General features: G+C 34.2%; 3 protein-coding genes across 3 annotated transcripts; all 3 read right to left on the bottom strand.

The window, feature by feature from the left end:
- Positions 1–3312: 3312 nt before the first annotated feature.
- Positions 3313–3828, bottom strand: LOC126891672 (endothelial zinc finger protein induced by tumor necrosis factor alpha-like). The gene has a single exon (XM_050660910.1). The coding sequence runs from the start codon at positions 3826–3828 to the stop codon at positions 3313–3315; it is 516 nt and encodes a 171-aa protein (XP_050516867.1).
- A 2188-nt stretch (positions 3829–6016) lies between these two features.
- On the bottom strand, positions 6017–7305 carry LOC114325062 (zinc finger protein 879-like). The gene has a single exon (XM_028272990.2). The coding sequence runs from the start codon at positions 7275–7277 to the stop codon at positions 6024–6026; it is 1254 nt and encodes a 417-aa protein (XP_028128791.2). The 5' UTR covers positions 7278–7305; the 3' UTR covers positions 6017–6023.
- A 6964-nt stretch (positions 7306–14269) lies between these two features.
- LOC114325028 (gastrula zinc finger protein XlCGF7.1-like) lies at positions 14270–23466 on the bottom strand. Its single transcript, XM_028272952.2, has 2 exons — positions 22693–23466; positions 14270–17289 (listed from the first exon to the last, which is right to left on the bottom strand). The coding sequence occupies exons 1-2, from the start codon at positions 23236–23238 to the stop codon at positions 16873–16875; spliced, it is 963 nt and encodes a 320-aa protein (XP_028128753.2). The 5' UTR covers positions 23239–23466; the 3' UTR covers positions 14270–16872.
- Positions 23467–24972: the final 1506 nt, after the last annotated feature.

Here is a 24972-nt window from a genome sequence, read left to right as displayed (position 1 = left end):
CCAGAAAAACTTTATGATACAGTAAAACAAAATTGTAAATTTCGTTAAGATCGGTTTCATAGATTTTGCAAAATAAATTTTCCAATCCAGCTTTCGCAAAAAAAATTCAAAATGTTACAGGACTGAAAATAAAGCAGATAGCAAGTTGAAATTTTTTTGCCTATAGAAGTGTACTGTACTTTTCATCTGCAATTTTTCAAAATTTAAATCGATCAAGGCCACGGCGTCAGGATTTTTTTTAAATAAACATTAAATATTGGTGCTACGCGCAGGACAGCGGATAGTTTGCTCTGATTGAAGATTCCAATGACCTTTGATAATGATTAATACATTTTAATTTTTATTACATTTCGATATAAATAAATAAATTTGTTTATTGCAAAATAAAAACACATACTCTATCCTTTGAAATAACACTTTAATTAGCAAAAACTTTCTTTGTTCATATATTTTAACTAAGAGAATAAAAGTTTATTATTTTTAAACATAATATGCAATTGTTTAAACAATATTTCACAAACAATAATAAAATTAGTTTGATTTTTGTGGAATTAAAATATTAAAATACAATAAAATATAGAGTAAGAAAATAATATATTAGATAAAGATTGGAAGAAATTTTGGTGGAAATCAACTTGTGTGAATCGAACACCGCTGTCTTGCGCGTAGCTCCAAAAACTAATGTTTATTTAAAAAATTTTCTGACGCCGTGGTAATTAATCGGTTTTAATTTTGTAAATTGCAAATGAAAGGTACAGTACACTTCTATAAGCAAAAAAAATTCAACTTGCTATCTGCTTTATTTTCAGTCCTGTAACATTTTGAAAAAATGAATTTTTTTTGCGAAAGCTGGATTGCAAAATTTATTTTGCAAAATCTATTAAACCGATCTTAATGAAATTTATAGTATTGTTTTACTGTATCATAAAGTTTTTCTGGGTGAAATGTGAAGGTCCTAAGTGTAGCATAAATGGTTGAAAAACGTAAAATACGAATACTTGTTTTTGTATGGTTTTTTCGCAATTATTGCTATTTTGCAACTAGGGTGACTATTATTTAAATTTTTAACCAATTCTATATTGTAGAAAATTTAATTACGCAACTTTTATGCCAGTACAACTTTTCTCAGAAATGAATAGTTTTAAAGTTATAATCAAAAAACAAAGACAAAAATCGAATTTTTCCTTCATTTTTTGACATTTTGATTATTTAAATAATGTTCCGGACCTTTTTGAGAGGGAGGATAACTCAAATATTATTATCTGATTTATTTTCAAGCAATTTCTGCAAAAAAATTTGAGTCACCTCTCAACGTCCATCTCAAAACAGATGCGCCCTGGACTATTTGATTTCTAAGAAATGGTCCCAATTTTAATTGACGTTCGTACCAAAGTACATGTATGTTTTTGCTCTTTCTATTAGTTGGCCATTCACACTGATTCGTCCAAATTGCTGTTTTTTAGAGATCATCATACATTTTGTTTTCTTAGCGTTTAGTAAAAGTCCATATCTCTAATTGACTTCTTTGATCCTATTCATTAACTGTTGGACTTGGGTGCCTTCACAGTTTTAAAGTACATAGAAGAAATGAACAAGACGAATATGTTCAAAAAGAGATGTGAAATATTAAAAAAAGAAACGTGAATTGGTAATATTATTACCCAGCTAGAACCTATTAAAGATTTCATCGCTATTTAAATTTCTACAAACATAGAATTTGATTCAACATTTTTTGATTCAATACCCTTAAACTTCTTGGCCCATATAGCTGCACAACAGTTTTGAACAATTGTGGTCATTTATCTAGGTATATAATTGTTATAAAATCACAGTGCTCTACCCAAACTTGTATGTAAAATTATATAGTTTGCTTAAATTTAAAACCAAAAAATATATATATAAAAAATATTTTCAAGTATATACAGATATCTTAGTAGTTATGTGATAATCTAGACGATTTTTGCAACCAGTTTTATCTATTGTTTGTTTATTATGAACTTCGTTGTATATAAAATCGTAAATGAAACACTTTTGAAGCCTCGTATAACCCGCCATCCTGCGAAACGTGTTTCACCATTTTAAGCTCTTCAGGTCATAAGCTCTTCTTTAGTTGAAAGACGAGACAGAGAGAATATCTTTTTCGTATATCGATTGTTAATTCACAACAATGCAGTCATTCACAGACTAGTGCAATCTGGATTTTATAGAAGCAACTAGATTGCAAGAAACAAGGGGAGACAAGGGGAGAAGATATTAAGGATGCTTATGTGCTATATTGGGTATAAAGGGGATAATATAGATGCAAATCATCATTCAATCGTCACTTGTCTACTGCTGGACATAGATCTCCCTCATAATTTTCTATCTGTCGCGATATTATGCCTTTTGCATCCAATTCCTATGACAACGTTTTAGATCATGAGTCCAACTTGTTGGTGGACGACCTCTTCATCGGTAGGCATCATCCCTTGGTACCCTTTCCAGTGTCCGCTTTGTCCATCTGTTATCTGTCATTCGATCCACGTGACCTGCCCAGTTACAGTTCAGTGTTGCTATTCTCTCTACTGCATCAGCCACTCCTGATCTTTGTCGTAGCTGGCGATTTAGGATATTATCTATTTACACACGTATGGCTTTTCTCCCGTATGGACCCTATAGTATCCTCAATAAGCTGCTCTTTCTTAGAAAAGCGTTTAGGGCAGGTTTGGCTAACATACGGTTTGTAACCTGTGTGTGTTCGGTGGTGAAACTTAAGTTTCTCCCTGCTAGATAATCGCTTTCCACATAATATATCGTATAGGACAAAACGATCCACGCCTGTTTCGTTGTGGTTTTTAATGTTATGCCGCTTCAGACCTGAAGCTGAAGCATAGTGCTTATTACAAATGGTACAGTCGAATTTGACTAAAGGGCTGCCTGTAAGGATCTCATAATGTGACGTGCGTCTATGTGAAGCCAAGAACCAAGAAGCCAAGGGACATTTGTAGGACATACGTAAAACCAAAAATGAGATGAGCAGACGATCTCAAAAAATCCGTAAGCCCAAGATAGATGAATCTAGCCCGAAACAAACAAGGAATGAAGACATACCGGATGCTTGTGTGTTGTGCTGGGTGAATAAAGGTAATATATGGAAGCAAATACGTACTTTAGAAAACTTTTCACTGTATTTACTTCACAAAACATGTTTCACAACAACTTAACTTGGATAGATGTTAAGCTCCAACTTATGACTAAGCAGTTGCAACTTAACAAATGAAAACTTAACATAAGTCTGTCAAAAATCGTCTAGTTGCCATTTTGTTCGTAAATTTACATGGGAGTCATGTGTCCAATCACATCGATGTGTTGTCGAGGATCAAGAAAAGCATCTGAAAGAGAAAACTTATGCTCCAACTCCGAAACTTCCGAAGAAGGGGTCATAGGAGTCATCGGAGTCATAGGAATAGAGTTTGATCCATAAAACGAATGATACGGCAATTGCATGGCTTCAGGTATAATAATCTGCGAGTTGTTGTAACAACTCCTAATATGGCTTTCCAAAGCAGTTTTGGAAATGAATCCTTTGCTGCAAATCGGGCAAATATTTGGTCGCTCTCCTGTGTGTGTTCTTTCGTGGATTCTTAGGGGAGTTCTTTGAGTAAAGGCTTTACCACAGTATTTGCACACGTATGGCTTTTCTCCCGTATTGACACTAATATGCTCAATAAGCTGCTCTTTCTTAGGAAAGTGTTTGGGGCAGGTTTGACAACCATACGGTTTGTAACCTGTGTATGTTCGGTGGAGAAGCTTACGTTCCTCTCTGCTAGATAATATTGCTTTCCACATATATCGTATAGGACAGAAAGATTCACGCCTGTTTCGTTGTGGTTTTTAAGGTTATGCCTCTTCAGACCTGAAGCTGAATCATAGTGCTTATTACAAATGGTACAGTCGAATTTGACTAAAGGGCTGCCTGTAAGGATCTCATAATGTGACGTGAGTCTATGTGAAGCCAAGAACCACGAGAACATGAAATGCGTACCACATATTTCACATTGAAATGGTTTTTCCCCTGTGTGAGAGTACTTATGCTCTAGCGCGTGAGTGCTAACTGTGAAAGCTTTATTGCGGATATCACATTTTTATTTGGTGGCTCCTGCGCGCACGTGCATCTCGAGATGGTACTTCGAAGCGTTTCGATAAGAGCACAAATGGCAGTGATATTTACCATCATCGCTATGGACTATGGAATGTAAAACTAAGGCTGCATTGTTTTTATAGGACACGTGTTTTTAGATAGAAGAAAGATGATAGAAGAAAACAAGAGAAACTAAAGCCATAGATGCTGAAAGGACATTTGTAGGACATACGTAAAACCAAAAATGAGATGAGCAGACGATATCAAAAAACCCTCAAGGCCAAGGTAGATCAATATAACCCGAAACAAACAAGGAATGAAGACATACCGGATGCTTGTGTGTTGTACTGGGTGAATAATGGTAATATATGGAAGCAAATAAGTACTTTTGAAAACTTTTCACTGTATTTACTTCACAAAACATGTTTCACAACAACTTAACTTGGATAGATGTTAAGCTCCAACTTATGACTAAGCAGTTGCAACTTAACATATGAAAACTTAACATAAGTCTGTCAAAAATCGTCTAGTTGCCATTTTGTTCGTAAATTTACATGGGAGTCATGTGTCCAATCACATCGACATGTTGTCGAGGATCAAGAAAAGCATCTGAAAGAGAAAACTTATGTTCCAACTCCGAAACTTCCGAAGAAGGGGTCATAGGAGTCATCGGAGTCATAGGAATAGAGTTTGATCCATAAAACGAATGATACGGCAATTGCACGAGCTCTGGTATAATAATCTGCGAGTTGTTGTAACAACTCCTAATATGGCTTTCCAGAGCAGTTTTGGAAATGAACCCTTTGCTGCAAATAAGGCAAATATTTGGTCGCTCTCCTGTGTGTGTTCTTTCGTGGATTCTTAGGGGAGTTCTTTGAGTAAAGGCTTTACCACAGTATTTACAAACGAAGGGTTTTTCTCCCGTATGGACCCTAGTGTGCTCAATAAGCTGCTCTTTTTTGGAAAAGTGTTTGGGGCAGGTTTGGCAACCATACGATTAGTAAACTGTGTGTGTTCGGTGGTAAAACTTAAGTTTTTCCCTACTGGATAATTGCTTCCCACATATATCGCATAGGACAGAAAGATCTACGCCTGTTTCGTTGTGATTTTTAAGGTTATGTCGTCTGAGGCCTGAAGCTGAAGCATAGTGCTTATTACAAATAGTACAGTCGAATTTGACTAAATTGTGAGAATTTCGTAATGTGAAGTGCGTCTATGTGAAGCCAAAAACCACGAAAACATGAAATGCTTACCACATATTTCACATTGAAACGGTTTTTCCCCTGTGTGAAAATACTTATGCTCTAGCGCATGCGTGCTAACTGTGAAAGCTTTGTTGCAAATCTCAAATTTGTATTTGGTGGCTCCCTCGTGAGCACGCACGTGCATCTCGAGATGGTACTTTGAAGCGTTTCGATAAGAGCACAAATGGCAGTGATATTTAGCATCATCGCTATGGACTATGGAATGTAAAACTAAGGCTGAATTGTTTTTATAGGACACGTGTTTTCAGATAGAAGAAATATGATAGAAGAAAACAAGGGAAACTAAAGCCATAGATGCTGAAAGGACATTTGTAGGACATACGTAAAACCAAAAATGAGATGAGCAGATGATCTCAAAAAACCCTTAAGCCCAAGGTAGATCAATATAACCCGAAACAAACAAGGAATGAAGACATACCGGATGCTTGTGTGTTGTACTGGGTGAATAATGGTAATATATGGAAGCAAATAAGTACTTTGAAAACTTTTCACTGTATTTACTTCACAAAACATGTTTCACAACAACTTAACTTGGATAGATGTTAAGCTCCAACTTATGACTAAGCAGTTGCAACTTAACATATGAAAACTTAACAAAGTCTGTCAAAAATCGTCTAGTTGCCATTTTGTTCGTAAATTTACATGGGAGTCATGTGTCCAATTACATCGATATGTTGTCGAGGATCAAGAAAAGCATCTGAAAGAGAAAACTTATGCTCCAACTCCGAAACTTCCGAAGAAGGGGTCATAGGAGTCATCGGAGTCATAGGAGTAGAGTTTGATCCATAAAACGAATGATACGGCAATTGCATGACTTCAGGTATAATAATCTGCGAGTTGTTGTAACAACTCCTAATATGGCTTTCCAGAGCAGTTTTGGAAATGAATCCTTTGCTGCAAATCGGGCAAATATTTGGTCGCTCTCCTGTGTGTGTTCTTTCGTGGATTCTTAGGGGAGTTCTTTGAGTAAAGGCTTTACCACAGTATTTACAAACGTAAGGCTTTTCTCCCGTATGGACCCTAGTGTGCTCAATAAGCTGCTCTTTTTTAGAAAAATGTTTGGGGCAGGTTTGGCAACCATACGGTTTGTAACCTGTGTGTGTACGATGGTGAAACTTAAGTTTCTCCCTACTGGATAACTGTTTTCCACATATATCGCAAAGGACAGAAAGATCTACGCCTGTTTCGTTGTGATTTTTAAGGTTATGCCGTCTGAGGCCTGAAGCTGAAGCATAGTGCTTATTACAAATAGTACAGTCGAATTTGACCAAAGGGCTGCCTGTGAGAATTTCGTAATGTGAAGTGCGTCTATGTGAAGCCAAAAACCACGAGAACATGAAATGCTTACCACATATTTCACATTGAAATGGTTTTTCCCCTGTGTGAAAATACTTATGCTCTAGCGCATGCGTGCTAACTGTGAAAGCTTTGTTACAAATCTCACATTTGTATTTGGTGGCTCCCTCGTGAGCACGCACGTGCATCTCGAGATGGTACTTTGAAGCGTTTCGATAAGAGCACAAATGGCAGTGATATTTACCATCTTCGCTATGAACAATGGAATGTAAGGCAAAGGCAACATTATTTTTATAAGTTTGGTCACATATGTCACATATAATAGGCTCGTCTAGTTCAGCAGGCGGTGGATGATTGTCCGTGTTCCGTTTTTTGCGTTTCTTCTCCTTCTTCTCTCTCTTCTCTTTCTTCTCCTTCTTTTCTTTCTTCAACTTTTTGATTTTTGTTCCGTCTTTTGTGATTCTCTTCTCTTTCTTTAACTTCTCTTTAAGTTCTTTTCGTTCTCTTCTCAGTTTTTCTTTTAGTAATTTGCTTTTCTTTAGTTTTTCTTCTTCTGGGATCCACTCAGTTTCGGATTCGAAGTCGTACTCTTCCATTTCACATTTTGCTTCGTCTGGCTTGGTTGTTACTCTAAAAAGTGTTTATGTTAGTGATTTAAATGAAACGATGGTCATACTTACCTCTTACCTCACTTTAAATCACGTCACCTTACTGTATAGGGCTTTTCATTCACAGTCATTTGTTTCGAGCTTCTGCCATGTGTCGTATAACCCGTGTATATTAATATTATACACAGATTATACAACATATGACAGAAGCTCGAAAGAAATGACAATCGATGAAAAGCCCTATTAAGACTGATTTATCTTAGGAAGGGATGTGGACGGGGCGTGGATGTCACGGTTTTCTTGCGGGGCAAGTTGAAGGATCGTGTGATATGCAAGACATTGGCTAGTTTATAGTACAACGGGACGGAGCGACAATGGGGACGTGCGCTGTCTATTGCGCACCACGACCCGTGCCGTACACGCCCCGTCATTAAATATTAAAACATTCAAATCATGGATAGACTTACAAAAACAATTAATAATAAGATCATATTTTGTTTTCAAATTGTTTAATATAAAACATACAAAAATATTATATTTTAAATACCTATACATATAGACTTGGTCATTGTATTGTATTGCAAAAATAGAAATTTATAAAAATAAATTAAAAACAGAAAAGTACCACACAAATATACAAGTTAAAAATGAGAGGAAACTATAGATACCATAGTTGAGATACTTTTTCTAATTTTGAGCTAAAAACTTTTTGAAATTGAAGTGTATATAAGTGACAGTGTGCGTTGCCTAAATTAAGGCGCTAGTACGTTTAAGATCTTTTCTTTGGTGATATTATGCTGCAATAATTGCGCATGTCCTAAAAGAGAGGCAAACCGCTAATTTTGAATCTTTAAGCAGCTAATTTCACGGAGTTTGAGCATGAGAAGACGTTCAAAGATTTACAAGAGTATAGAAAACGTGATGTGTTTGGCAGAAAATCACATACTGATTACAAAAATGTAATCAGTTTGTGTATTGTCAAGGATTTTGAGTTTTGTTACAAAGTGCCCTGCCCTAAGCGGTGTTTTTAAAGTATTATGTTAGAGGTAATTGTGAAAAGGTCTGAAGTGTGTTTAAAAGGACTAAGAATTTTGTATACAGCAATAGAAGATAGAGGTGGTCATGTATCTTTATGACGGAAGATATTGACAAAATTCTCGAGGGCCGACATTTTATATTCGAATAATTTTTGTTGTATTCAAATTATGTCGAATTCATGTTGTATTCAAAACTAGATGGGAGAACCAGATAGTCGAGGGCCTTAAGTAGATGAGAGTCAGAGAATAGGTAACCACAAGCAAAAACAGGAACGAATGGAGGAAAATTGTAGAAGATGCCAAGTCACACTTCTTCTTCTTCAAATGCAAATTTACTAATGGATGTTAGCGATCACATTTTCCATTAACTCTGTTTCTTGCAATGCGTGTCAGAGATTGTATGTCGTTAATCCCTGTCCATTGCCTTATGTTTCGGAGCCAGGACATTTTCTTGCGTCCTATTCCTCTCTTGCCTTCAATTTTACCCTGGATTATAAGTTGAAGGAACTGGTATTTTTCGTTTCGCATGATGTGATCCAAGTACACCGTTTTTCTTTTCTTGATGTTTTCGAAAAGCTGGCGTTCTTGGTTGATTCTTTTAAGGACATCTATATTTGTGACTTTCGCCGTCCATGGTATCTTTAGGATACGGCGATAAAGCCACATTTCGAAGGCTTCTAATCTGTTTATATCCCTCGTTTTGAGTGGCCAGCCCTCTATGCTATATAGCAGCACCGACCACACGTAGCATTTAGTAAACCTTAGTCTCAGTGTAAAGTCGAACTCTGAGCAGGTCAGTATATACCTTCCTGAATTTTACGAAAGCTTGTCGAGCTTACTCAATGCGACATTTTACTTCCCTGTCCGATGCCCAGTCTTCAAAAAACCTCGTTCCCAGGTATTTAAATTTGCTCACTCTTTCAATGGACTTAGTATTCAGTGTTATGGTGGAGTTTTCAAATGCATCCAAGTTTCTGGAGATGATCATGAATTTGGTCTTTTTGGTATTAATCTCTAATCCCATTCGCTTACTGTATTCTCCGATTATAGTGACAAGTTGTTGAAGATCTGCTATGTTGTCACAAATTAAGACAGCACCATCAGCATATCGTATGTTGTTGATCAATACTCCATTCACTTTGATTCCCATCTCTGCATCTTCCAAATACTCTTGAAATATGGCTTCCGAATTATAGTCCGTTCTTTAACGGTAGAATATTGCAAAACCTCTAAATTTTAAAGAACCACTTGGATTGACATGAAATTTGGCATACACATAGCTAATAAGTCAGAGAAAAAAAGTGATATTGTGCCGATATGTGCTTTTGCCCTGGGGGTGGTTTTCACCCGCTCTTGTGGGTGAAAAAATATTCGTCCAAAGAAAGTCAGGAAATCGATTAACTGGCTAATTTTAAGTAACTTTTGCTCTATAGAGTTTTTTCACTAAGTCAATACTTTTCGAGTTATTTGGCAGTTAATATGTTCATTTTTTCAACAAAATAACCACGCTTTTAGACGGCTTTTCGCAAATAACTCAAATAGTAAGTATTTTGTCGAAAAAACTTTCTTAGCAAAAATATAGCGTGTAAAAAATTTAAAAAAATGGTGTATATATCACGTCTCTACACCTAGTAGAAGCAGAGTTATAGCTAATGAAAAATAGGTTCATATTCGTCAAATTCCAAATGGAATACTTTAACGTGAAATAACCAAAAATGAAGCACATTTCGGGGAAAACTCATTACAACTTATTTAAAGTATTTAAAAAAAGCTTCATTTTTGTTTTATAAAAAAAAAATTCTAGCATCAAAATTAAACAAGTTACGCTCAAAATAAAGTTAGTCGGTTTTGGTAAAAAAATCGAGAAAATCACCCCCTAATTAGTATCTTAAATGAACTTAATCGTTAAAACTTCACAAGTTTCTTGACTCGTGTTGTATATTGTTTATATGATCTGTAAGTTTCATCGGTTCAAAGACCTTATTATTGAAAGGGCTGTAGTTAAAAGGGTTGAACGAGTCACTGATCACGAATGTATGCAAATTTAGAAACACCAAATCTTAATCAATTTTTGTCTAACAGAAAAACAAAAAAATACATGATATTCAGAAAAGCAAATCTGACTTTTTTTGTTTTTCGAGATTTTTGGTATCTCTAACAATTTTTAAGTTATTTTGAAAAAAAGGATATTTTTCAAAATTTAAATTTTTAAACATTTTACTTTGAAACCAAATTTTTTCAAAAATAAGCACTTTAAATCGATGAAACTTACAGATCATATAAACACAACATAAGTAAAATAATTTGTGGAGCGGTAACGATTAATTTCATTTAAGTTGCTAATTAGGGGGTGGTCTTCCCGATTTTTTTTTTTGCAAAAACAAAAGGGACCTTCTTTATTTTGAGCGTAACTTGCTTAAATTTAAAGCTACAAACTTTTTACAAAAACAGAAATAAAGCTTTTTTAAACATTTTAAAAAAGTTATAATGGGTTTTTCCCAAAAAGTTCTTAATTTTTTGGATATTTTACGTCGAAATATTCTATTTGAAATTTGGTGAATATGAATCTATTTTTCATTGGCTATAACTCTGGTTCTACGAGATCCAGAGACCTAACGCGTACATCATTTTTTTTACTTTTTTATAGGCTATATTTTTGCTAAGAACGTTTTTTTTTTTCGACAAAATACTTACTTTTTGAGTTATTTGCGAAAAACCGTCTAAAAACGTGTTTATTTTGTTGAAAAATGAACATACTCACTCGCAAATAACTCGAAAAGTGTTGACTTGACGAAAAAGCTCTATAGAACAAAAGTTACTTCAAATTAGTCAGTTTACCCATTTCCGCACTTATTTTGGACATATATTTTTTCACCCCCAAGAGGGGGTGAAAGTCACCCCCAGGGAAAAAGCACACATCGACACAATATCACTTTTTTTCTTTGACATGTAAGCTATACGTATGCCAAATTTCATGTCAATCCAAGCGGTTCTTTAAAATTTAGAGCAAAAACCGTGAAAGAATGGACTATTAATGTTAAATAAAAAAGGAGAAAGCACACATCCCTACCGAACACCCCTTCTTATATGTATGGGTTTGGATATAGAATTGTCTATTTTTAATTGTGCTGCCTGGTACAAGTTTTCAATGCATCTTATGTTTTTTTGGTCTATATCAAGCTTCTTGAGGATCTGCATTAACTTGTGATGTTGGACACGATCAAACGCTTTCTCGGAATCTAAAAAGCACAGGAATACGTCCTTTCTCTGATCGTAATAATTTTGGACCAACACCTGTGTTGCTACTATTGCTTCTCTTGTTCCTGAACCTTGCCTCAACCCAAACTGAGTCATACAACCAATTGCAAAACAAAAATATTAATGCGGATTGATTCACCGCGACAAACGAATCGGAAAAGCCCAAAGAGGGCGGCAATCACTCCGCTAGGAGTGTGGATGCCATGATGATGATGATGTCGAATTCATAAGCTATTTCTTGAATTGTTTTTAGTATGATTATAAGTATTGTCTGCAGACCAAATAGAGCTGAATACATTTTGATAATGACCGATTAGAGTATTATAACAATCTATTATGGTTTACTGTAAAGAGACCGAAATCATTAGACCGAAAGCAGTAGACCGAACTCATTAGACCGAAAAGCACTTTACCGAAACCTCACTAGACCGAACAGCAGAAGACCGAAAAGCAGTTCTTTTTACTTGTCGCAGTAAAAGAGAAAGACTAATGTAATTACAACTAAATGTTATTTGGATGGTTATTATAAACAGTTAAAATGGTGTTAACGTCACTCTACCCTTAATTTATTGTTATAGTTCAGAGAAATAAGGAAAAAAAATATCCTGTTGGTGACACAACCCCCTCCAGACCGAAACCAAATTTTTTTAGTAGTATGGACATCTATAATAATAACCTATACGGTAGGTGGGGGCAAAGGTACGCATTTTCTAAATTTTCATCTCTAGTGAATCTCCTAATGCTTGAATTGGCACACAGTATAGATAAAAGTGAAATTGATACATTTTGTAATCATATTAGGCAAATGGAAATTCTTCAATATAATTTTAGTAGTGTTGATAACTTTTTGAAAAAAAATGTAAATGCGCACCTTTGCCCCACTCAATGGGGCAAAAGTACGCATGCGCGTACTTTTGCGGATTTGAGACATTTTGAAATTAAGAGGAAAGTAGCTGATAGAATATCAAGCTCAACTTGATATTCATTTTGAAGATCGACTTGAAACGTGCATTTACCAAGTCTACCCCACTGGGGGCAAAGGTACGCACTGCGGACGTTTGCCCCATTTGTGTGCATTTTGTGGGAGTACTTTTGCCCCATCCGGCAACTAATAATATATCGAACCTCAATATAAAACTATGCACATGTGAACTTCAAACTGTCATGTGGAAGAAGTCTTCTAACAATAAACTTTCAACATGCCTAACCAATAATAATCTGAGTTTGAAAGATTAAGAATTAGAATCAATCAACTTTTAAGAAAAATTAGATCAAAAGGTACAAAAATAATTTTTACCTCATTTTTGTTGTTGTATTCTCCCTGGTTGCGCCAAAGTTTCTCATCCAATGCTACTGAGTAGTACCAACATATGCCACAAGATGCTGTCGCTAACATATAAGCAGTTACTGAAAAATGTAAGTGCGTACCTTTGCCCCGTGCGTACCTTTGCCCCCACCTACCCTATGTTTCCTGCAGCCGATTTTGATGATATACATAGTTATAAACAAATGAAGATCAAAAAACGGTAAATTTTCGCTTTTTTTCGTCTATAACTAAAAAGTTAAGTATTTTAAACAAATTTAAGAGTGAGAAACTCTTAAATCGTATAAAAAAAACTTTAATATGCGTTCGCTGAATATGTCTATCCTTATTGGTTGCTTAGAAAATTGCAAAATAAATCATAAATTTTGAGTTTTTATAAATATTCATAACTTATGTAAAAATTAACTTAGAACGTTCTTATTTCACATAATGCTGAGACCTTGTACTTAAATCATACACTAAATTGCAAAGCAATTGGTCAAATAGTTTAATAGGTATTTAATTTGTTTATCCCAAATTAATTTTTTTTGCAACGCTATAAGTCAGAAAATGATGAAGTTACACTAATACTTTGGATAGTTTATGAAAGAAGAGGATTTATACTATTAATTTTATTAAAAAAAAATACCAAAAAATAATTCTAAATACCGCAAAATTATTTTTCAAAAACATGTAAATTAAAAAAAGGGGGGCTAACTTCGTTATTAATTGTCCTATGACAATTGTTTTTCTTTCTAAATGTGTATAATAATTCAGTCTTTCCAAATATGAAAAAATAATTTTTTTACGGGTAAGGGTTAAAAAGTTATTCTAATTGTTTATAAGTAAGCAAAAAATCGACGTGTTTTTGCAAAATAATTTTACACCGTTTAAAATTAGTTTTGTCATTTTTTTTAATTCAGTCAATAGTATAAATGTTTTTCTTCCATAAACTGTCAGAAGTCTTACTGTAGCCTCATAATTTTCTGACTTATAGTGTTGCAAAAAAAATGAATTTGGGATAAACAAATTAAATAACTTTTTAACTATTTGACCAATTGCTTTGAAATTTAAAATATAATTTAAGCACAAGAAGTCTCAGCATTCCGTGTAATAAGAAGGTTCTAAGTTAATTTTTACATAAGTTATGAATATTTATAAAAACTCAAAATTTATTATTTATTTTGCAATTTTCTAAGCAACCAATAAGGATAGACATATTCAGCGAACGCCATATTGAAATTTTTTAGACGATTTATGAGTTTTTTACTCTCAAATTTGTTGAAAATGCTTAACTTTTTGGTTATAGACGAAAAAAGCGAAAATTTACCGTTTTTTGATTTTCATTTGTTTATAATTATGTATATCACCAAAATCGGCTGCAGGAAACATAAAGGTTGTTAATATAGATGTCCATACTACTCAAAAAATTTGGTTTCGGCTGGAGGGGGATGTGTCACGAGAAAAATCTTATTTCTCTGGACTATTACCTTCACTAATTTGTTTAACGGATGAAAATTATTTTATATCAGACTGTACATAGTAACAATTTACACAGGCTATATATAAAATAATACAAAAAATACAATAAACAAAAAGACAGATATACAAAATCTTAGCATAATTTACTGCAAACTTTTTAAATTTATTTACCATTTCGGTCTAATGCTGTTCGGTCTAGTGAGCTTTCGGTAAAGTGCTTTTCGGCCTAATAAGTTCGGTCTACTGCTTTCGGTCTAATGATTTCGGTCTAATTGTCGTGTACCATCTATTATAGATAGTACCAGAAATAATTTTGTATACTACATTTAGCAATGTAATTTGCCTGTAATTCTGGCATTCCCTCTTATCTCCCTTTCTAATATATGGGCTGTATAAGGCCAAATGCCCATTCCTCTGTCATCTGTTCCTTGGTCCATACCTAATATTATTAGGTAATCATTTCTTTGATACATTTGTTGATCACTATCTTGAGAAGATAGTGATCTGAGTCAGAGTTCGCCTCGCGATAGGTTCTGACATTAGTTTTATCAATTTTTTTTATCCAGACATTTTATCGTCATATATGTTTTTGGAATGAAGAAGGTAAATATCAGTTTACATAAGACTTTCTACAGCAGCTGACTGCTCTGTCGTCATTTGCATAAGTACTTTTAGTCAGTCACCAACAAACCAAGAAAGAGAAAGATCAAATTAATTTCTGCCTTTATCATAGATGGTCCAAATATAAGTAAAGATAATTCTGATTATGAGGCTAGATGAAAAAAGCATTCTTAATGATATATTATTGATAAGAAAAAACCTAGTAATAATAAAAGAGTGAAAAGAACGAACACTTTCAATGAGCTAACTCGGAAATGAAACAGAATTTACATTCTAAGCGTTAGAAAAATTTCGTTTACACTTTTTTTTTTAAGTGGATATAATTTAAAACCCAACACTTCTGTTGGCGAGGCAATGCAGCACTAAATCAATTTTTTGCATTCGATTCTGGAAAGTGTCAGGAAAGTTTGCGAACAAAATTCATTGTAGTAAAATGAAACATGCATTTTGTGCATATGTGCATAAGGCAAATGGATTTCCAAAGGGCTGGGGCAAAAGGGATTACCTGAAGGTCTTCTAGCTACCTGGGGCCCAGGGTGGATCTCGTTTCCTAGAATTTCATGTTATTTTTGTCGATATTTCCGAGTTGCAAATTTTTCATTTTCTATGCACTTTGGAAATGCCTATGACTTGAAGAGGAAATGAAGTGATCTATAATAGCTATAAAATTTTGAGTCCTAAATTTCTCTGATTTTGTCATTTCAGTCTCTGAAATATTCCTTAAAAGAATATAAATTTTTTAATTGATTTTAGTGTCGCCACTCCTGAATTAAGGTCAATATTTGGATCTTGGAGAATACGACTTGTGCTGTTTGTCCTTTCTAAGATTTCATTCCAAAATATTGCAAATATCCCTGTTTTCAGTAAACACACTCGATTATACAAACCATTTGTATCGCTACGAGTTTCAAATGGTTGCTCATCGTCTTTTGAAATTTTGGATAATACTCCTTTAATCTGATTATAACCTTTAACTAGTTCTTTTGCGGCATCACTTCTAGACGACCATCTAGTAGTATTTACTCTTTTTTTTAAAACAATAATATTTCTGCCACGGTCGGCGTTGCTCTCGTTTAAAGACGTTTTTAAACATTCGATTAACAAGTTGTATCTATATATAGAGGAAGTGAAAAATACATAGCATTCATACAGTCCTTCCAAGAAATCAAATAATTCTATGGCAGCAGGACAACACTTAGCTGCAGCTTTAGCAACTAAATTTAGAGAGTGGGCGACACATGGAATCTACAACGTCAAGATATTATGTTATCTAAATTTTAGCTGAACACCATTGTATTTTCCACTCATAACTGACGCATTGTCGTAGGACTGTCCCCTGCAGCTTTTCAAATCGATATCATCTTCTTGCAAGAATGTCATTAAAACATTAAATATATCTTCTGCTTTATGACCGTAATTTGCCAAAAATACATTTTTAATAGGAGAGAAACCTTCCATATAACGAAATATTACAGTTAATTGATTGACAAATTATTTTATGTGAATAATGTGCTGATTTTTTTAAGTTTGGGGCTTTGTGGGGGCCCCGGTCAGCTGCCCAGCCTGCCCAGCCTGCCCCCCTTAAATCCGGCCCTGGTGCATAAGGCAAATGGATTTTAAAAGGGCTGGGGCAAGGGGGATTACATCGATGGTCTTCTAGCTACCTGGGGCCCAGGGTGGATCTCGTTTCCTAGAGTTTTATGTTATTTTTGTCGATACTTCCGAGTTGCAAATTTTTCATTTTCTATGCACTTTGGAAATGCATTTTCCTCATGCACAAATTGTAATTTTCATTTTACTACCACCAAGAATTTTGTTCACAAACTTTCCTGACACTTTCCGGATTCGAATATGCTATGATTCATTGCCTCGCCTATTTAACCTACTTTTTTGAACAAACTAAGGCATGTCCAGATAGTGCAGCCTTCGAAATGAACCCCTTTCCACAAATGGGACAACTATAGGGTCTCTCTCCGGTGTGCGTTTTGATATGGTACCTAAACGGAGCCCTATGTGCAAAACTCTTCCCACAATAAGTACAATTAAAGGGTTTCTCCCCGGTATGAACTCTCTCGTGTTCCTTGAGCTGGTCCTTCTTGGGGAATCTTCTCGGACAGGAAACACATGCGAAAGGCCTGTCTCCTGTGTGGGTTCGTAAATGGTACTTCAGTTTTTCCTTTGAAGCGATTTTTTTACCACAAATGTCACAAATGACGGACCAATCCTCCCCAGAATCGTTGTGCTGGCTGTACATGTGACGCTGCAGGCCCGGGAGTGATTCGTAATGTTTGTTGCATACCTAAAAGGGACAGAAGCAGAGGTTAGAAATAAAATCAATATTATGTTAAATATGTTGTGAAATTATGGAAAAATTGTTGGAAAATTATTTGTTTTCGACATATATACAGGCATATATCTAGTTATCGACAACAATGTCATATTTTTTTTACTTTTTTACATACCTACTTATTTCTATTTAACTCTGAATATGAGAAGTCAATATGAAAGATGCAGGACAGTTTTTACACAAAGATATTTTCTGGGTTGTAATGTTTTGATTGATTAAAGGATTCTAACTCTAACATAATATTGTAACAAATACTGACTATAACATATACTGTATAGGATTTTAACCATAAAAATGGTCAAAATATGAATATTGTAATGCTTTGAAGACTGGAAGTGCCAGTGGCGTAGTAGGGCTACTATACTATAAAATTTAGCCAGGAATAATTCAACTGTTGTAAGTGTTGTAGGTACCTATATTAGAAATACATAGAGAGATATACCTCCGTATTATCAAATATTTGTATGGCATCAATGTACAAACAGACGAATTGGTCAAAATACTACGGAAGCACGGAAATACGACGAGAAGTGATTCAAGGGTGTATTTTATCGCCTCTTATTTTTAATATCTACTCCGAACTGATTTTAAAAGAAACTTTAGATAAATATGCAGGCATTAAAACAAACGGAATTAATGTAAACAATATCACATACGCAGACGACACGGTACTAATTGTTTCCAATGAAAAATATTTAAAACGATTTATAGACAGGGTGACTGAAACATTAGTTAAATGTGGGCTAAAACTTAATACTTTTAAGACAAAACTTAGCAAACTGGTTATCAGCAAAACGTAAACAAAACAAAGAACATCAGAGCGTATGGAAAAAAAGTTAGTACAGTACAACCTGCCATATCCGGACCTGCCATATGCGGACCTCCCCATATCCGGACGGTTCTGCGCCGTCCGGATCTACCGAAATCTACCGAGAAAGGCAGTCCTGCTGTTAAATAACGCACTAAAAGATGGCGAAATAATGTATTATAGAATCTATAAAACGTGTCTATCGACGAAAGTTATCGACGGCGTTGATTACTGGAATGTATGAAGAAGAAAACGTTTCAGACTGTAAAAGAAGTAGTGGTCTTGATATCCGGATTTTTTCATATCCGGATCGGTCTGTCGCCACATTGATCCGGATATGGCAGGTTTTACTGTAATAGTCAATAATATCATCTATTTGGGCTTCAACGTTAACGATAACTGGGATATGAATAAAGAAATAAGAATATGCATTGAAAAAGACAGAGCCGCCCTCTATAAACTAAAGAAATTCTCATTAAAAGAGATATTATAAATATTAAACCTTAAAATTAGATTAATACACTGCTAAATATTCTCCACATTGTTGTATTGCATGGAGAAGCCATGGACCATTACAAAGACACTAATGAAAAAATATGAGACCTTTGAGATGTGCATCTACCGACAAGTTGGGTTCGACAAAATTCGAAAGTTTGAAATACGAGTATTTCGGCCATATAGTGAGACATCCAGAGAGTTAGCACCTTCTATACCTAATAATACAGGGTGTAACAAAAATACAGGTCATAAATTTAATCACATATTCTGGGACCAAAAATAGTTTGATTGAACCTAACTTACCTTAGTACAAATGTGCATATAAAAAAGTTACAACCCTTTGAAGTTACAAAATGAAAATCGATTTTTTTCAATATTTCGAAAACTATTAGAGATTTTTTATTGAAAATGGACATGTGGCATTCTTATGGCAGTAGCATCTTAAGAAAAAATTATAGTGAAATTTGGACACCCCATAGAAATTTTATGGGAGTTTTGTTCCTTTAAACCCCCCCAAACTTTTTTGTACGTTTCAATTAAATTATTATTGTTAAACACATTGTTTTTAAAACTTTTTTGGCTCTTAGTACTATTTCGAAAAGTCAATTTTTTTCGAGATATTTTGAATATTTGTCAAATCCACCACATATTTGTATATGGTTAAGTACGATTATGGAGACTTGGTAATAAATATGAAAATTTATGTTAGATTTACATTTTTAGGTATATTTTGAACCATATTAAAAAAGAAGCCACATCTCGATAAAAGGTGCTTTCTCGAAAAAATACAAAGAGGCAAAAAAGTTTTAAAACACTGTGTTTAACTAATGGTACCGCAGAAATATTTTAATTGGAACGTACACAAACATTTGGGGGGTTTAAAAGAACAAAACCCCATAAAATTTTTATGTAAACATATCAAAAAGTAAGCCTTAACTCGATAAAAACTGCCTTATCGAAAAAATACTAGGAGGCAAAAAAGTTTTAAGAATATTGAATTTAACTAACGGTACCACAATAATAATTTAATTGAGGCGTGCACAAAAGTTTGGGGGGTTTAAGGGAACAACACCCCCATAAAATTTTTATGGGGTTCACAAATTTCACTATAATTTTACTTTAAGATTTTGCTGCCATAAAAATGCCACATGTCCATTTTTAATAAAAAATCTCTAATAGTTTTCGATATATTCGAAAAAATCGATTTTCATTTTGTAACTTCAAAGGGCTGTAACTTTTTTTATTAAGGTAAGTCAGGTTCATTCGAACTATTTTTGGTCCCAGAATATGTACTTTCATTTATGACCTGTATTTTTGTTAGACCCTGTATATGGCAACATCGCCGGAAGAAGTGGCCCAGGCAGAAGAAGAACATCCTGGCTACGAAATCACCAAGATTGCTATTAAGAGATATTCACTAATCTGTTTCCAGTTGCCGTAAACCAAGTATTTATTGCCAATCTAATCGTCAAGGTACGATAATCGGACAGGGACTGAAAGAAAAGAAGAAGAGAGAAATAGTCTGAAATGGGAACCATAAACAAACCCAAATATAACAAGACGCATTCGTGAATATAGAGACAATTATATATCTGGTTTAAATAGGAATGGAGTCTGGAAAGCGAATTTAGTAAATAAGAAAAAAATGAAAAACGATAGGATTGATGACATTTTATGGAATCTCTCTGGCAAATAGATCAGATGTGCATCATATCAATGCATCTCCCTGTTTTCTTCAGACTTTTCTTTGAAGATTTCTCTCCATTTGGTGAATATTTCTCTTTGTTGTCATATTATGCCTTCTTCTTTGACTCTGCACGTTGTTCTTAATTTAATTTTTTTTACTTTTATTGAGTTTTTGATAGAGTTTTCTGAATTTTGTGGGTTTATTTATTTTCCCATCTCTCTGAGTTTATTTGTTATATTCTCACATTTCTTCTTTAGATGTATTATCTTGTTTTTCCTATCCCTTAGGCAAGCCGCACACCAACGAAACATGAAACGAAAAACATGAAACATGAAACGTAAAACACGTTTCATGAAAATTAAATACGGCTAAACAAATCTTGAAGTACGCCTACCAATGAAATGAGTATGATTCATGCTCATAACACATTTATATTTTCGGAAAGTTTCATAAATGGCCGGACGTCTATTTGTTTAGCAGTGTTTTATTTCCATGAAACCTGATGTACGTTTCATGTTTCTTTGATGTGCGGCCTGCCTAACAGCGTATATTCTTCATTTAAATAATGTGCAACAGTCAGAAAAGTTATTGACTGAAGAGGCCGATAGGACAACGAGCAAGAGAAAGACCGAGACTTAGGTAGTATCAAGACAACTTTGAGGACGATCTAAAATCTTTTGGAGTTAGAGCATGAAGAAAGAGTTACCAGAGGCAGGGGTAATTGGAGGATTGTTCTGAAGAAGTCTTTGGCTCATAACGAGTTGTGATGATGAGCCTATATCCTTCTTCTGCTTGTCATGTCACGCAAATGGGAAAGCTATAATCATAAATATACTGTCTAAGGTACTTAAATCTATGTTTTATAGACCTAACAAAGGCTTTCGATCGCATCCAAGTCGGATACATCTTACACTTACTGTATAGAAGAAACATAACAATCAAGATTATACAAACCATCGAAAACATCTACTTACATAATCGAATACTGGCAAAGATAAATGGAAAACTAACACAGTTTATACCTACTACATAGTACAAAGCGGAGTAAGACAAGGTGACTCGTTAAGCCCACTGTTCTTTAATATAATAATGGACGAAATAATAGAAGCAGTACGTAAAGGTCATGGTTACAGAATGGGGAACAAAGAAATCCAAATATTATGTTATGCAGACGGCGCCGCATTAATCGCGGGGACAGAAGACTATCTCCAAAGATTAACACACATCTTCAATACAACAGCCAAGAAATAAAATATGATATCAGCAGAAAAAACGAAATGTATGACAACATCTAAATACCCACTACGATGTAAAATCGAAATTGATGGGAAAAGAATAAAGCAGGAAGCAAGGTTTAGATATCTGGGAATAGATATAACCAGTTACGGAGATGTTGAAGAGAAAGTACGACAACAAAGCTTAAAAGCAAGTAAAGCGGCCGGATCTCTTAATGACACAATCTGGAAGAACAAACACCTAAGACAAGACACAAAAGCAAGAATCTATAAAGCATGCAATTAGACCTATATTGACATACACGGCGGAGACAAGACCTGACACATCTAAAACGAGACGACTACTAGAAACAACAGAGATGAAAATACTTCGACGAATATCAGGGAAAAGTCTGTTGGATAGGGAGAGAAGCGAAAACATAAGAAGAGCATGCAATGTAAAAGACATGTATGGGTGACAAAACGGAAACAGGAGTGGAACGAACACATTAGTAGAATGGCAGAGGATAGGATAGTACGAATAGCACGAGATAAGTCACCAATGGACGGAGAAGTATTGGCAGACCAAGAAAAAGATGGTGCGATAATTTAAACAATTTAGGAGGCTAATATTGAAGAAGAAACAGGCTTTAAAGCCTACATACAAGAAGGAAGAAGAAAAAGAATGGTATTCTTTTTCTCATGATCATCTTTCAGTGCGTCACAGTTTTTCGATTTCTCTCTAACGCATTAAATTGTATGTGACAGAAAAAAAGGCACGTCTGGGAATACTTCGGTAATTATTCTAGTTCGGTGATTATTCTAGTTGTCGATAGATGGCGCCATAATCAAAAAAGAATTATTTATTAAATAAAATAATAATATTATCAATATAATCTGTACAATTTATAAGACTATACAAATGAAAGAAAATACCATTTTATAAATGCAATAGACACAATTGATTTGGTTTTATTCCAAATTGAAAATAAAATTTGACAACTGTCAGATTTAACTAAAATGTCACGTTAGAATAAATGTCATAAATGTGTATTATCACGGACTTACCTTTTTTTCTATAATTTGTGACGCACTGAAAAATGTTCATGAAAAGGAGAATACTTAAAAACAATGTAAAACCTGCTTACCTTGCAATCGTACTTGGCTAAAGGCTTCCCAAACAAAACCTCATAGTGCGCCGACCTCCTGTGCTTAGTCAAAATCCTGGAAAACATAAAATGGTTCCCGCATATCTCACATTGAAAGGGCTTCTCTCCAGTGTGATAGTACTTGTGCTCAATCGCGTGGGTACTAATATTAAACGGCTTGTGGCAAATATCACATCGGTACTTGCACGACCCTTCGTGCACCCGTACATGGGCCTCTGTTCGGTACTTCGAGATGTTGGTGTAATCGCAGAAATGGCACGAGTACTTATTATCGGTACTGTGTTTTATGGAATGTAGAGCGTAGTCTATGTTAGTGTGGAACTTGAGGTCGCAATTTGAGCAGGATAAAGGTATTTCTAGCTTCACTGGAAGTACTGACGATCTCTTGCGACTTATTTTGTTGGAATTCAATTTATTGTTGGGCTTCTGGGAGTTTTTCCGCTTTTTCCGGGATTTCCTAAAAAAAATGAAGTTGACATGACATAGTTCTTGTGGGAATAGACAAGGACAGATTAAAAGAAGCATTAACAATCCTGGCAAATGAACCAAGGAAAAGAGGTGTTAAATTAAAGAAGAAAAAACAAAATATCTGCTAATAATCTGCTCCAGAAGAGAAAATAACACGACGAGAGAAATCAATATAGAAATCTACATTTTGAAAGAGTTCAACAGTTTACTTACTTGGGGGAGTAATTTTGAATGACAAAAATACGAGTAACAAGTAATGGAGACGTAACACGCAACAAAACATGAGATGGAGATACAAAGGGCTAATTAAGGACAAGAACTTATCCAGGAATACAAAACTGAAAATATACAGAGACCAGTATTTACATACACAGCTGAAACAATGTGTCTCACAGATAAAGAAGATGAAAAATTAAGAATATTCGAAAGGAAAATCCTCACAAGAATTATGGACCCGATAAGAATGGAAAACTTAGAAATGAGAAGAAGAAGAACTAACCATGAAATAAGAGACTTAATGAAGGGAAAAGATATAATTACATTTACTAAAGTGCAGAAACTGAAATAACTGGGACAAAAGAAACAAGGTAAAAAAAAGCTCGAACCTAAAAGACAAAGGGGAAGACCCAGAGAGAGATTGGATAAGCAGGTCATAAGATATAGAATCCTGAAAGTGAGAAACTGGAAAGAGCTATTAGGGGAGTGCAATTAGAACGAAAACATGCATTGTTTCGGAAAAATTCAAGCTTATATTTTTCTAAAACTTTTTTTGTTAGTTTATATACTTGTTAAAGTTAAAAGTTCTATTCGCGGATTTGGCCGCTAATTGTTTATTAATTGTTTAAACAATAACAATTGTTTTGTATTAATAATTTTAAAAATATCGTTAAATTCATCATTTTACTTTGATCAAATATGATTCTATTTTGTTTTTGATTATACTGAATCCGAATATGGCATTGCAATTTGAAAATTCTTATACAGAAGCTCTTTTACAGTACGTCTGCGTAGCTAGGAACCACATGGAAAACTTTTTTATTATCAATTTTACGAAAAAAGTTATTCTTCATAAAATGCTCTGGATAGACAAAAATCTAAAACTCAACCATCAAATATCAAATTTTATCAATTTTATACGAGTTATGTCAAAAATATGAATTTCGTTAAAGAGTAAAGTACCTTTATATTTCAGAATATCAAAAAATGCTATTATGAAAAGTTGTTTGAAATTAAAAACTATGTATGTATACAATTACATTATTCTAATCGAAATTTTGTTTTCAAATTTTTCTCAAATTACGGATACTCATCACCATTTTATTATAATTATGATAACTATTTTTTATCACTTTTACGAAGAAAAGTTATTCTTCATAAAATGCTCTCCCTGGTCTGAAATCTAAGACACAAACATCAGATATTAAACTTTTTTAATTTTATACGAGGTATGTAAAAAATATGAATTTTTCTTAAGAGTTAAGTGGCTTTATTATTCACAATATTTTAATTAGAAGGATGTAATTGAACACTAAAACAAATTTTTTAATTCCAAACAACTTTTCTTAATAACAATTTTCGATATTGTGAATTTTAACGATACTTTACTCTTGAGTGAAATTCATATTTTTTGACATACCTCGTATAAAATTCATTAAATTTGATATTTGATGATTGCATCTTAGATAATATACCATGCAGAGTATTTTATAAGGAATAACTTTTTTTCGTAAAACTGACAATAAAAAAGTTATCAATAGGTTCCAAGTTACGCAGACATACTGTATAAGAGCT

The sequence above is a fragment of the Diabrotica virgifera genome, chromosome 9, assembly GCF_917563875.1.
Source record: "Diabrotica virgifera virgifera chromosome 9, PGI_DIABVI_V3a".
Lineage (NCBI taxonomy): Eukaryota > Metazoa > Arthropoda > Insecta > Coleoptera > Chrysomelidae > Diabrotica > Diabrotica virgifera.
This window is presented reverse-complemented; position numbering and strand designations above follow the sequence as displayed.

Bases quoted from the DNA above. Each gene is read 5' to 3' on its own strand.
- LOC126891672 (XM_050660910.1), bottom strand. From the start codon at position 3,828: ATGTGGAAAGCAATATTATCTAGCAGAGAGGAACGTAAGCTTCTCCAC.
- LOC114325062 (XM_028272990.2), bottom strand. From the start codon at position 7,277: ATGGAAGAGTACGACTTCGAATCCGAAACTGAGTGGATCCCAGAAGAA.
- LOC114325028 (XM_028272952.2), bottom strand. From the start codon at position 23,238: ATGCTTCTTTTAATCTGTCCTTGTCTATTCCCACAAGAACTATGTCAT. The intron at 17,290-22,692 runs GTAAGCAGGTTT...TGTCCCTTTTAG, and splicing joins TAGCCAAGTACGATTGCAAG to GTATGCAACAAACATTACGA.